Raw genomic sequence first — 12,178 nt, 5'->3', positions numbered from 1 at the left:
GATTATTTATTTTGATCTTCATTTTGTAAAGATTATATGCTAAGTAACAGAATGTGCCTAGAACCAATGTCATTCAAGCACTGGTCCTGACAAAATTCTTAGTAATTTTTTTCTCTCTTTTTCTCATTTGAGATCCCATAAAAACTGCCCAAGGGTCTCTCTCACTGAAGGCATACAGACTGACTCCCAAACTGATGGAAGTTTGCAAAGAGAAGGATTTTTCTCCCGAAGCGTAAGTGTTTGGGGGCCTATAAGGCACACAGTAAAGGACTGGGTGTTTTTCTTTTATTTAAGATTTTAGTTTGCCACATTTATTGAATCCTCGGTGGCATGGAAATGTTTTTGCCATGTCGACGGTAGAAGTTTTCTGCATGGCCGAGTGCCACTTGATTTCTTCCTTTCCATGTTTAAACTGCTCTGTATGGAATGTCTCATCTGTTGTTCTCACCACTGGCGAATTCAATTGGAATGGGAATTAATTAGCTACTGGGTTTGAAGAAAAAATGATTAAATAAAGGGAGATGGAATGAACGATCATCAGCTATCAGATTGTAAACTCTGTGTCAGTCTGGTTGTGTGCTGTATGTCTTATTTTCTGAGCTCCTGTTTTTTGGGGTGTGTGTGTATACATTTTAAAGATTCAGTAAGGAATTTGGCTTACTGGAAATACGGGTGCAAGTATGCATAGAATTAATCAATAAAGCTGTTTTGTGATCCTACACTATGGTATTGGATTATTTATGTTAAATTCTAAGAAATAATCAGAATTCTTCATTTTGTGTTCATTATAGGAATTTTTATTCTTATTATAGCGGCTTTAACTTCATGTAGGATCAACAGACAGTTCATTGCTAGTTTCTCTTTTGAAACTAAGGTGCAAAGAATTTAAAAAGAAAAGCTAACTCATGAAGAGTTTCTGGGTATGGTAGCTATAACTAAACTATGAGAAGTTGCATTCTTGCAAATTCAAATGTGAAGCATTCATGTGCAGTATTCTATGAGTAGTATTCTGCTAGTTGTTAATCTCCTCATTTCAGTAGGCTTTTAAAGTGAACGTGCCAAAAACTTGAGTATTTCTCTTTTCTAGCTATTTTAAATGTTTTAGAGATAGATTATATAGCATAACTTCCTATGACACTTACATTTTATTATCAAGTAAATTTTGAAGATACCTGATTACAAAGAGAGAATAGTTTTTTTTGCCAAGAATCTTATTTTCTGGGCTTATAGCGCAAACTCAGATCATTTTCAGTTATTCAAATCTCTCGAGTTATGCTTGACTTTAAAACATTCTCTCCCTTTTTAGAGAGTTCTAATGAAACAAAGATCCTGGAGAGGGCCTGTAATTAAGGAAAATGTATGAAATAATCAATTTAACATTTAATTTTGACCACCAGACTAAAGTATTTTTAACACGCTTCACAGATTGAAAAAGGGAAGTATCACCTTTGAGCACATGTTTGAAGAAGTGCCGATTGTAATTAAAAATTCACATCTGATCAACGTCCTAATGTGGGAGCTTGAGAAGAAGTCAGCTGTAGCAGATAAACATGAATTGCTCAGTCTTGCTAGCAGGTAAGAGGTCCTGCCTAATGAAAGTGCCTTTTTATCACTTGCTGCAAAAGATTATTTTATTCAGACTCTAACCTATCAAACAAGAAAAAAGAATTACTTAAGCACATTTGGAGGTTACTAAGACATGTAACAACATGTAGTACTTGTCCTGGCTTGCTAAGATCCCAGGAAAAATGCCAAACAGATAAAGTGAAGCAGTGTTTGAATACAAATTAGTTCCTGTTCTAGCAACCGTCCGCAGCCTCTGCTGGATCATTTTTGCTCTGATAAGGTAAATGCCCATAGGGGAGGGTTTTTATTTGGCTCAGAGTTATTTATTGTACACTGCCCTCAGAGGCTATGGTACTATGTCTGGGTATTTAATAATGCTCAAGAGAAAAACAAAAAAAACACTTTTTCTTTTATTGGTGGCACTTGCCCTTGTTCAGATGCAGACTTTATTAGTAGAAAGCTTCCCGTTTGATTTCCAGCTAAACTTAGAATTTTCTGGACCTGACACTCTCTTGCTATCTTAGACAGTGGTGACATAATTTCCTTCAAGTGGCTGCTTTGGCTATCTAGTTGCTAAGATTATTTATTATATTGGTAAAACACTGACTGAAATGTTCCAAAACAGATCATTTCCTTTATGAAATTACCCCCTCCCCCATTTATTCTCTTAACAGAAATATGAATAGATTCCTATATATAGCTTCTCTTCAAAGCCCTTTAGGCTTGATATTAGTAATTGTTTTATGGTGGGTGGAGGTTAACCACAGATACATAGAGTGAAATTAAATGGACAGAGTCAGTAGTCAATCAATATGCATTTGTTTGAATGGCTGAAAGAAAAAAAAAGTGTATTTTCTTAAGCAACCATTATAGGACAGAATTATTTATCAGATTTTCAGTTATCCCAGATAGAAGCTTGTACAACAGAACACTATAAGATTCCTTGTCATAAAACAAGTGGGATAAACCCAGAAGGACCAGAGAGCCCGGTGTCTTCTCCAGGGTCTGGGATGGGCAGAACTGTGGTTGAAGTGCCACTTTTCATTGCATGACTGTGCCACAGAGGCCCAGAAAGTCTTCACAGGGGAAGGAGAAGGAAACTGGATAGTGAACGAGTGCTAGGTGAGACAGCCAGGTTTCGAGACTAATTTGGCACTAAAGAATATGCCGTTTAACTGCAAACATAGCCATGGTAGTTCTCCAGTTCGTCTCTTTAAGGAGGTCGTATTTTTCTTTACTGCTTTACAAACCCATTCGGCACACCTGTATTTAAAGCTTTGGGCTAGGAACCTTTTTCAGCAGGGTTACAATTTGATGAATTAAGTATATAGTTATATAAAAATTTTAAATTTACTATGTGAAAGCTTTTGCTTATATAATTTATGTCTTCACCTTTTCCCAAGCTTCCTTACTGAGCATACAAAACACATACAGCCCTTCTGTGCTTTAACATTACCAGTGGCTTGTGATGTTTGCTTATCCAAAGCGTCAGCTATAATGGCCAAGAAAACGTTCCCAATTCTCCATAGCTGCTAAGATCTAGACAAATACTTCATGGTAGTGTTTATCTTCTGTGTTTTATGTGAAATAGGGAGAGAGGCCCTGTGCTCTTCATGTTAAGTTATTTTAAGAGTAAATTGGTATTCCTGTTGGGAGAGAAAACTTGAAGCAAAGTTTATATCAGTGGACTGTTAAATTGACCCAAATTGATAATACTACTTTACAAACTTTGTTCATCTCAAATTTTAATTTATAACCTTAATCAGGCCAGTTGCCATAAATTTTTTTTCTAAGATACCGCATCAGAAATTATTCTTAAGCAGCTCCTTAAACATTTTGCTTGATCTTGCTTTTCACAATCCATATGTGGATACCAGTTCATTGATTTACCTGGTAAATTTGCCTGTGCTGTGAATAAAACATACTACAGTTCCTTTCATTTAAAAAAATTCTAATTTTTAATTTTATTAGATGAAAGTTCTAGTAATAGCTATTTTATAGCAGCTTTTATTAATTTTTTAAAAAATGTGTTACAAAAGCCTTGAGCTTTTCACACATGAAAAAAATGATTGTTTTTAGTTCCTTTTTTTAAAAAAGTAAATGAAGGGTGGGCATCATACATTAAAGATAAATCGGTACTGTAGCCAGAGCCGACTTATCACTGCATGTCTTGGTTGACATCTGTTTAAGTTATCTGTGTTCAGTTCTTTGTTTCCTTGGCAATAAAAGAAAAGGCTATTTTATTGAAACTCCTAACAATAACTCCCTGTTTCAGAATTCTAGTTGAACTAGTACTGAAAAGATCCCCATAAAATTGCCCTTGGTAATGGACCTGTGATTTCCTGGTATCTGTGAAATAGTTATGTATTACACTTAATTCCTTTTGCCTTACAAAGACTATTGTGCAGATTTTTTAGACTTTTTTGTTTGTTTGTGTTCTTTCACTATAATTACATTTACCTATAATACATAATGATAGTACTTTAAAGACAGTTTTTGGTGGAGCAGAACGGTCTATTCTAGTAATACCTTTCTCATTGCTACAGTGTAGTCAGCCTCCAAGATTTAAACTCTAGAAACAAATACTAGGTCTTCCTCTGCATCTGACAGTAACTTGCTTTCATGGTTTTTCTCCACTGTCACTGTGCACCCCCATTCTCACCTCCCCATTCCCCTGATCGTAGGATCGATGAACTTTCTCTTTTGATGGTTCCACTTACAGACATAAATGACTTACTTAGTATTGAACAACTCTAACCGTGTAGTTAATTATGGCATTTCTTGCATTTAATATCATTTGGGGGGCCTCAATTCTTCTAAAATGAGATTAAATACAAGAAATTCTGTAATTAACTTAGACCAGTCCCAGCCCTGTCTCTCCTGCCCTCTCAGTATCCAAATTTTTTCCACTGCCCTCCTTCCTCAGATATCTTCAGTTTCTCTGGGCTGTTTCTTTTCTACTATGTTTATTGACTTGTTTTTCCCAATGTTAGAAATTTTTGGAAATGTTCAACTCTTCAGAAAAATAATACAACGAACACTCATATCCCTTTACCTAGATTCACCAGTTGTATATCTTGCCACATTTGCACTGGCTCTTTATCTACATACATAAAAAATGTGTATTCTCCCCTTCCCCAACCATTTGAAAGAAAATTACAGACATTGACTCTTAACCCCTAAAGATTTGAAGTGCATCTCTTAAGAAAAAGGTTATTTAAACTTGTTTAAGTCTGTCTCATTTTAAAATTGAAGTTACAAAAAGAACATCTTTTGACCGCATGCCATTATTATCCAGTTTCTTTTACCTTTTGCTTCATTTTCTTTTTTTTAATAGTCAAAATTTTTAATAGAATTTTCTACATGTTGTTGTGTGTTTTCTCATTTCCCACTTATCTTCAACACTTAGTGCTCCATCTATTCTGTGTTGTTGGAGCTCTCACTAAAGTCACAGAAGATGCTTTTATCACTATGTTGCCAGATGTAACATAGAGTCTTTCAGACTCTTAAACATTTAATATGTTGATAACCTTTGGAGTCTGAAACCTCAGCTCCTTGTTCCCCACGGTGAGCCCTCTTTTGCCCATCCCTGAATATCCGTGTTCCTCGGGTCTGTCTTCCCCATGTGCATTCCTGGAGTGACTTCATCTGACTTCCACATCTCTGCCTTAGGCCAGGACCTCATTATTTCTGCTCCTCATTCCTCTCACAGTCTCCTAACATCCTGCTTTTAACCTTTTCCTTTTTCATTGCAGTGATCTTGCTAAATGCAAATTATATGTTCCTCTTACTCCTTTGCTTAAACTTTTTGTCCTCCAATTGAGGATTAGAGTCCTTGCTTCTAAGAGTCCTTGCTTCTAAGCGCTGTGACTGTTGTCTGCCTTAGTTTCATTGCTGTTTATTTCCTCCATTCTTGCCCTTTTCCTGCTCTCCTGGTATACGAATTACTTGTAGTTCCTCAAATGCCTTGTGCTTTTTCATGGGAGTCTCTGAACATGCTGCCTGTGCCCAGTATCTGCAGTGACCCCTCCAGCCTGCCTTGTCTCCAACTCCCATTTCCAACTCCTTTTCAGAATCTCAAAATTCAGCGGTCACATAATTCAGAAAGTCTCATCTCATCTACCAAACTATCTTTTATGCTTCTGTTCTGTTATAGCAGTTATCACCACTGTGTTATATTTATCTTTTTGCCTTCCTCTCTTCTCGCTAGAATGTGTTGAGTGCAATAGTGGCTTACAGAGTGTAACCCTTAGTATTTAACAGTGCTGGCGAAGTTAGTATGTACTTGATAACATGTATTGGAAGGATACATGGGAGATAACACAATATTGTTAAATTTTAACCCTGCAGTTATTTGGAAAACAGTGTGACTATATAATGAAATGGACCAGGACATTTGATTAGCTATGGGGAAAACAAAGTTGAAAGTGATTCACAAAATTACAATGAAATAAGATAAATAGGAAATAAAGCTTTAATTTGAAAAAAGCACTTGATTCCTAGACAGGTTAATTCACTTGGTCAAGGTTATGTAGGTAGTGCCGGACTTGGGATTAAACAGTAAATTTATTTACACACTCACACATACACCAGCAGACACACCAGTTCTATGTGCTTCTACTATTTAAGAAAGAGCCAAAAACTTTCTAATTTTCTTCAAGTTACAGATGGAATCCATATAGAATTCATACTTTAACTAGATTTACTTTCATTCATTCCCAGTATTTCCAGTCTCTGTGTTCCTGATGCTGAAACCAACCATGCAACTGCTTAAAGCAGGAACCTGGGAGTCCGCCTTGATTCTTGATGCCCTGCTCAGTTCTGCACACTTTTCTCCATGCTTACTGCCCTGCCCTAGGCCAAGCCAGCTCTGTTTGTCTCTGTACTACCACAGTAGAGGCGTGTGTGTGTGTGTGTGTGTGTGTGTGTGTCTAGCTGGTTTGGCTCAGTGGATAAAACATCAGCCTGTGGACTGAAGGGTCCCAGGTTTGATTCCAGTCAAGGTCCCAGGTTGTGGGCTCGATCCCCAGTAGGGGGTGAGCAGGAGGCAGCCAGTCAATGATTCTCTTTCATTATTGATGTTTCTATCTTTCCCTCTCCCTTCCTCTCTGAAATCAATAAAAATATATTTTAAAAAAATTCACATAGAATAAAACCCTCTATATTAGCCATTTTAATGTACTCACAGTGTTGTGCAACCATCACCACTAATTCCAGAACATTTTCGTTACCCTGAACAGAAACCCTTACTCACTAAGCAGTCACTCCTCCTTCCCCATCCCCTGGCCACACTGATTACTTTCTGTCTGTATGGATTGCCTGTTCTGGACATTACATATAAATGGAACCATATAGTAAGTGGCCTTTTATATCTGGCTTCTTTCACTTAGTGTAATGTTTTTCAGTTTTACTCATGTGTCAGTATTGCATTCTTTTTATGACTCAGTAGTATTCTTTTGTACAAATAAAGCACAATTTATCCATTCACCCTTTGATAGACATTTGGGGTTTTTCCACTTTTTGGTTGTTATGAATAATGCACCTATTAACGTGCATGTATAAGTTTTGGTGTGAGCATGTTTTCAGTTCTCTGGAGTATATACCAAGGTGTGGAATTGCTGGGTCATCTATTAACTCTGTTTAACTTTCTGAGGAACCATCAAACTGTTTTCCACACCAGCTGCAACATTTTTATTTTATTCCTACCACAATGTATGAGTGTTCCATTTTCTCTACATCCTTGCCAGGGTCCACAATAGACTCTTAACTGGTTTCCTGGTTCCTACACTCCAGTCTGTTCTCTGCATGGCAGCCAGAGTGGTTTTCTTCCCTCCCCTCCCCTCCCCTCCCCTCCCCTCCCCTCCCCTCCCCTCCCAGTCCCGTCCCAAATTTTAGAGGAGGAAGAAAGAGAAACTCCCATCAGTTGCCTACCACAGCCAGGGTATGTGTCCTGACCAGGAATTGAACCCGCCACCTTTTTGTGTAAGGGGTGATGCTCCAACCAGCTGAGCCACACCAGTCAGGGCCAGAGTGGTCATTTGAAAATTTAAGGCAAAACACGTCACAGACATGTAGAACTCCAGGGCACCATCCACCTGAAGGTGTAGAGTCTCATTCACACTGTGTTAATTAATGGGCGCTGTGTGGTGCAGCTAATGACTTACCATATGTGCTTGTCTGAGCTCTCTACCCTATCACTGTCCTCCAGCCATGCCATCCTCTTCTTTTATCTGTCTAGTTCTCTCCCATCTCAGGCCTTCAGCACGTGCTTTCTTCCACCTACATTCCTTCTCGCCTGGCTGATTCCTCTAATCCTTTGCTTTCACCCTGTCATCTCCTTAGAGTGATATTGTGGCCGTACTACTTAAAGTGTCTCTCTATTTCCCCCTTTCTTCTCAAACCCCGCCCCCCCAATCAATTACAAGCTCAGTGAAGATAGAGACCGTGCATGTCTCATTCACTATTGTCTCCCTATTTGCTAACACTGAACTGGAACGTAATGGGTCTTCAGTGAATGAATGAGTACTGTTTGTCAGCTAGCTGCTTTATAGTACACACATGTAGTAGCAGGCCCTCCGATGGCAGGAGATAGTTGCAGGCAGAAATCAGTATGATGGTCGCCGTCCTAGCTGGGACATCAGTGACGCACATAAAGTGATGTGCATTAGTATCACGTTATAAGAAAGTTTTGGTAAATGAGCTGCAGTAGAAATTTTTGGAGAAGGAAAGAAGTATAAGTGACTGCACTACAGATTCTAGGAAGGGCAAGAGGAAAGGAGCCCACTTTCTTGCTGCACTTGGCTTTACAGAATCAATGCCGCTGCTGCTGCTGCTAATTTAGAACCTACTGGATAGAGACGTTGTGTGCCAGGAGTGTTAAGTCTGTTTGCATGGTTCTTCCTTCCTATGGCTGCCGATTTAAGTGTTCTGGTGCAGTTTGGGGGAGGGGATGCTAAGGAAAAGGGCTCAGGAGTACTGAAACTTGGTTGTAAAGAAAGAACTCACTGGCGATATCCTGCCAGGTATGTTGAACACTTCCTATCCTGGCATGCGAATGCTCTGACAATAAGAAGCCGAGCTATTTCAGATATGGAAGGTTAAATACCAACCTGACTCAGAGTCTTCCCTCTACCCTTGCTTTCAGGTGTACTAGGCTCCTATTCTTTTAGGAAATGGCAGATAAGTTTAATATCTCAGAACTCTCAGAGCAGTGGCAGAGCCATAACTTGAAAACATGACATGTCATTATATTTACTTTACATTTCAGCAATCATTTGGGAAAGACTCTACAGTTGCTGATGGACAGAGTGGATGAAATGAGCCAAGATATAGTTAAATATAATACATACATGAGGAACACGAGTAAACAGCAACAACAGAAACACCAGGTTGGTATTACCGAAAAATTCGACAAACAGAATTCATTTTTAAGTTTGATGCTTCAAGAGTCATCTTCAAAATGACCTAAATTAACTCTGATAAAGCATTGAGATATAAAGCTAGTAGCTCTATATCATATTTAAAAAGATTATTCTTTATGTATTATGTTCCTAATATATTATTTACAAGTTGTACTTAAAAATACCTGTCTTAGAGAGAGCCAGTGTATAAGCTCAGAGTGTAATGTCAAGGTTATGCAAATAAGAGTTACATTTATTGAGACAATCAGAGGCAAAGAGATTCTAGAGTGTCACAGCTCATTTCTTTACTAACTATAATTGGTTTGGTAGTGGCTCATTGCAGCATAGTTAGCAATCTTCAGTTCATTTAAAAAACTGAGCTATTGTGATTAAGAGCAAGCAATTTTGATAGGAAATAATAGACCAACTGCTGTGAAATAGATGGTATAATATAGATAAAAACCCTAGAATTACCTGAGGACTCTCATATACACATATACTGTTATGGCCATTTAACCTTTTCTTTATTAGCGTTGCTGAAGGCCACATGATTTTCACAGTTCCTGGAATGTTGTTTTGAGGCTGTATTGCTCTACAATGTTTTTAATATTTGATTCATAGATAAGTGGATTCCAGAATGTTTATATGGGAAAGTGTTTGTATATGACTATTTTTATTCATTAAAATGCACTTTAAACTAGATGTTGTTAATAGTAGAATTCTAAGCATAACTAAGTGGTTCTGAGACAGTTGTATTAAAATTTTTTTATATCAGTGATTAGTGAAATTTAAATTCTTTGTTTCTGCCATACTTAGAATTGTAAACACGCATATAAATCTATAAAGTATTTTAGCTGAAAAAAATGGTGATGATGATGGTGAAACTATCTGATAACTGAGGGGAAAAAACCCTGCTTTATTTCATTAAAGAACTCAACCTGGGGTGTCAAATTGAAAAATCTGTCACCTATGCGACTATTGATTCTGAAAACCAATCTTACAAATATTTTTCAGAATTCTAATATGTCTTAAATTTTTGTGTTTGATGTTTATTCTTACCATTCATAACCCCTACTAAATATAGGAATCTCTGCAAAGCAAGTTACTTCTGTACTTTAAGAAGAGCTGTCATTTCCCTTCGTTTTGTAGGACTCCAAGAACTTAAAATTTTAAGACTGTGTGTGGGATGTTATTTCCCCCTGCTTTTGAAAGCAGTCTACAACTATGAGCTCTTGATTGTGATTTGATTCATAAGTTTATAGGTGTTCTATACCTTTATTTATATCCCACCATCTCTTCAGAGACTCATAGGAATCCAGAGTTTGAAAGTTTTGGAAGCATTATCTGAGCTAATATTCATTCCTAGCTATAGACCTAAAGCACAGGTTTATCTGTTGTTAATACTAATAGTAGTTACTAATATAATAATAGTGATGATGCTGCTAAAATAATCTATACTAATAATAGAGAAATATGCAAATTATCCATTACAGCGTCACATCACGACCGGATTAGCAGGCTGCGTCCCCGCCCTCTGCTCAGGCAGCTGCAAGGCCTGGGGTAGGATAGGATACGATAGGAGGGGATAAGAAAGGAGAGGGAGAGGCAGGCAGGCCTGCATGCAGACAGGCCAAGAGGAGAGACAGAAATACAGAAAGGGAACAAGAAAAAGACGCAGGAATGGAAAAGGGAAGGAAACACGGGGCTGCACGCCGGAGGGGGTGGCGACTGTGGGGAGGGGGAAGCAGGTACGCCCGGCGAGGGCCGGGGTGGGAGCCCCGCTCAGATGCAGGAGGAGGGCGGTGGCCCCTGGCGCAGGCCATTGGCGCGGAGGCACCCACAGGTCCGGGACGGAGTAGTGGACGGTCCGAGGCCTTCTGGGTGGAGGTGCACCTGCTTTGTGGTAGCAGCAGTGCCCGGGCCTCGTGGGCCTCGGCCACCCTCGCTGGGCCAGGCATCCCGGGCAGGGAATGGGAGCAGGACAGCGGCGAGGAGGCCGGGGAAGGGGGGGCGGCGAACACCTGGCCGGGACTGAGCCCTGGGCTGGGGGTTAACGTGCCCCCCCCCCCCCCAACGGAAGCTTTATGAAGGGAGGGAGAGAGGGAAGAACTTTATAAAGGAGTCAGTAGAGAGCAGAGTTAAAGAAAGAGGATGTATGAGTGAACTGTAGGAGCTGTAATGAAAATCAAGTATAGTTGTGTACTGGGGACAGATTTTAAAAGTAGGAGTTAGAAAAGAAAGATAATAAATGATAGTGAATAATTAGGCAGGTAGATAGATAGTAAAACAGTGGAAGTAAGTAGAGACAAATGTATTGCAAAGGTAGGATGAGAGAGAAAGTGGGAGGGAAGAAAAGTTTTAAAGGGGAGCCAGTAGAGCTTAAAAGGAGAATGGGAAGAAGGAAGAAATGGGGGAGAGAGCAAAGCAGGTCCAAGGGAGGAAGTGAAGAAAAAAATAAGGTGGGAAGGAAGGGAAAGGGGAGGGAGGGCAGGGGTAAAGATAAAGGAAAGAAGGAATGTGGGGAGGGAAGGAAGGTAGGAGAAAGATGGGGAAGAAGGATGATGGAACAGAAGTAGGAAATAAAAGTTTATAAATGATGAGTCAGTAGGAAAAAGTGTTACATAAAGGAGAGAGAAAAATTGTGTGAGAGGGAGAAGCTAATAAGGAAGTCAAATACAATTGTGTAAGAAGGGGATACGATTAAAAAAAAAACAATTAATAGGGCTCTAACTGGTTTGGCTCAGTGGATAGAGCGTCGGCCTGCGGACTGAAAGGTCCCAGGTTCGATTCCGGTCAAGGGCATGTATCTTGGTTGCAGGCATATCCCCAGTAGGAGGTGTGCAGGAGGCATCTGATCGATGTTTCTCTCTCATCAATGTTTCTAACTCTATAAAAATTAATAAAACATATTTTAAAAAATATAAAAAAATTAATAGGGGCAACCAAGCCGGCAGGAGAGGGCAGTTAGGGGGATCAGGCAGGCAGGCAGGCAGAGTGGTTCAGGCAGGTGCACCTCTAGTCTATATATAGAGAAGCCTAAGCGACTGTCCGACCAGTAGCTATGATGCGCAATGACTACCAGGGGGCAGATGCTCAACACAGGAGCTGCCAAGCTGCGGTGATGGCAGCTGAGGTTCTCGGGTGACGCACCCGGAACCAGAGAGGAGGGAGTCCAATTCTGGGGTGTGTCACCCGAGAACTGCCCTCTTGCA

General features: G+C 39.5%; 1 protein-coding gene across 1 annotated transcript in view; it reads left to right on the top strand.

The window, feature by feature from the left end:
* Positions 1–12,178, top strand: part of EIF3H (eukaryotic translation initiation factor 3 subunit H) — a 96,559-nt gene that overhangs the window by 81,614 nt on the left and 2,767 nt on the right. The window contains exons 4-6 of the mRNA XM_079796036.1: positions 133–232; positions 1,426–1,575; positions 8,834–8,954. Coding sequence (XP_079652162.1) covers positions 133–232; positions 1,426–1,575; positions 8,834–8,954 — 371 coding nt within the window. The remainder of the gene's footprint in view (positions 1–132; positions 233–1,425; positions 1,576–8,833; positions 8,955–12,178) is intronic.

Source organism: Cnephaeus nilssonii (genome assembly GCF_951640355.1).
Source record: "Cnephaeus nilssonii genome assembly, chromosome: 18".
NCBI lineage: Eukaryota > Metazoa > Chordata > Mammalia > Chiroptera > Vespertilionidae > Cnephaeus > Cnephaeus nilssonii.
This window is presented reverse-complemented; position numbering and strand designations above follow the sequence as displayed.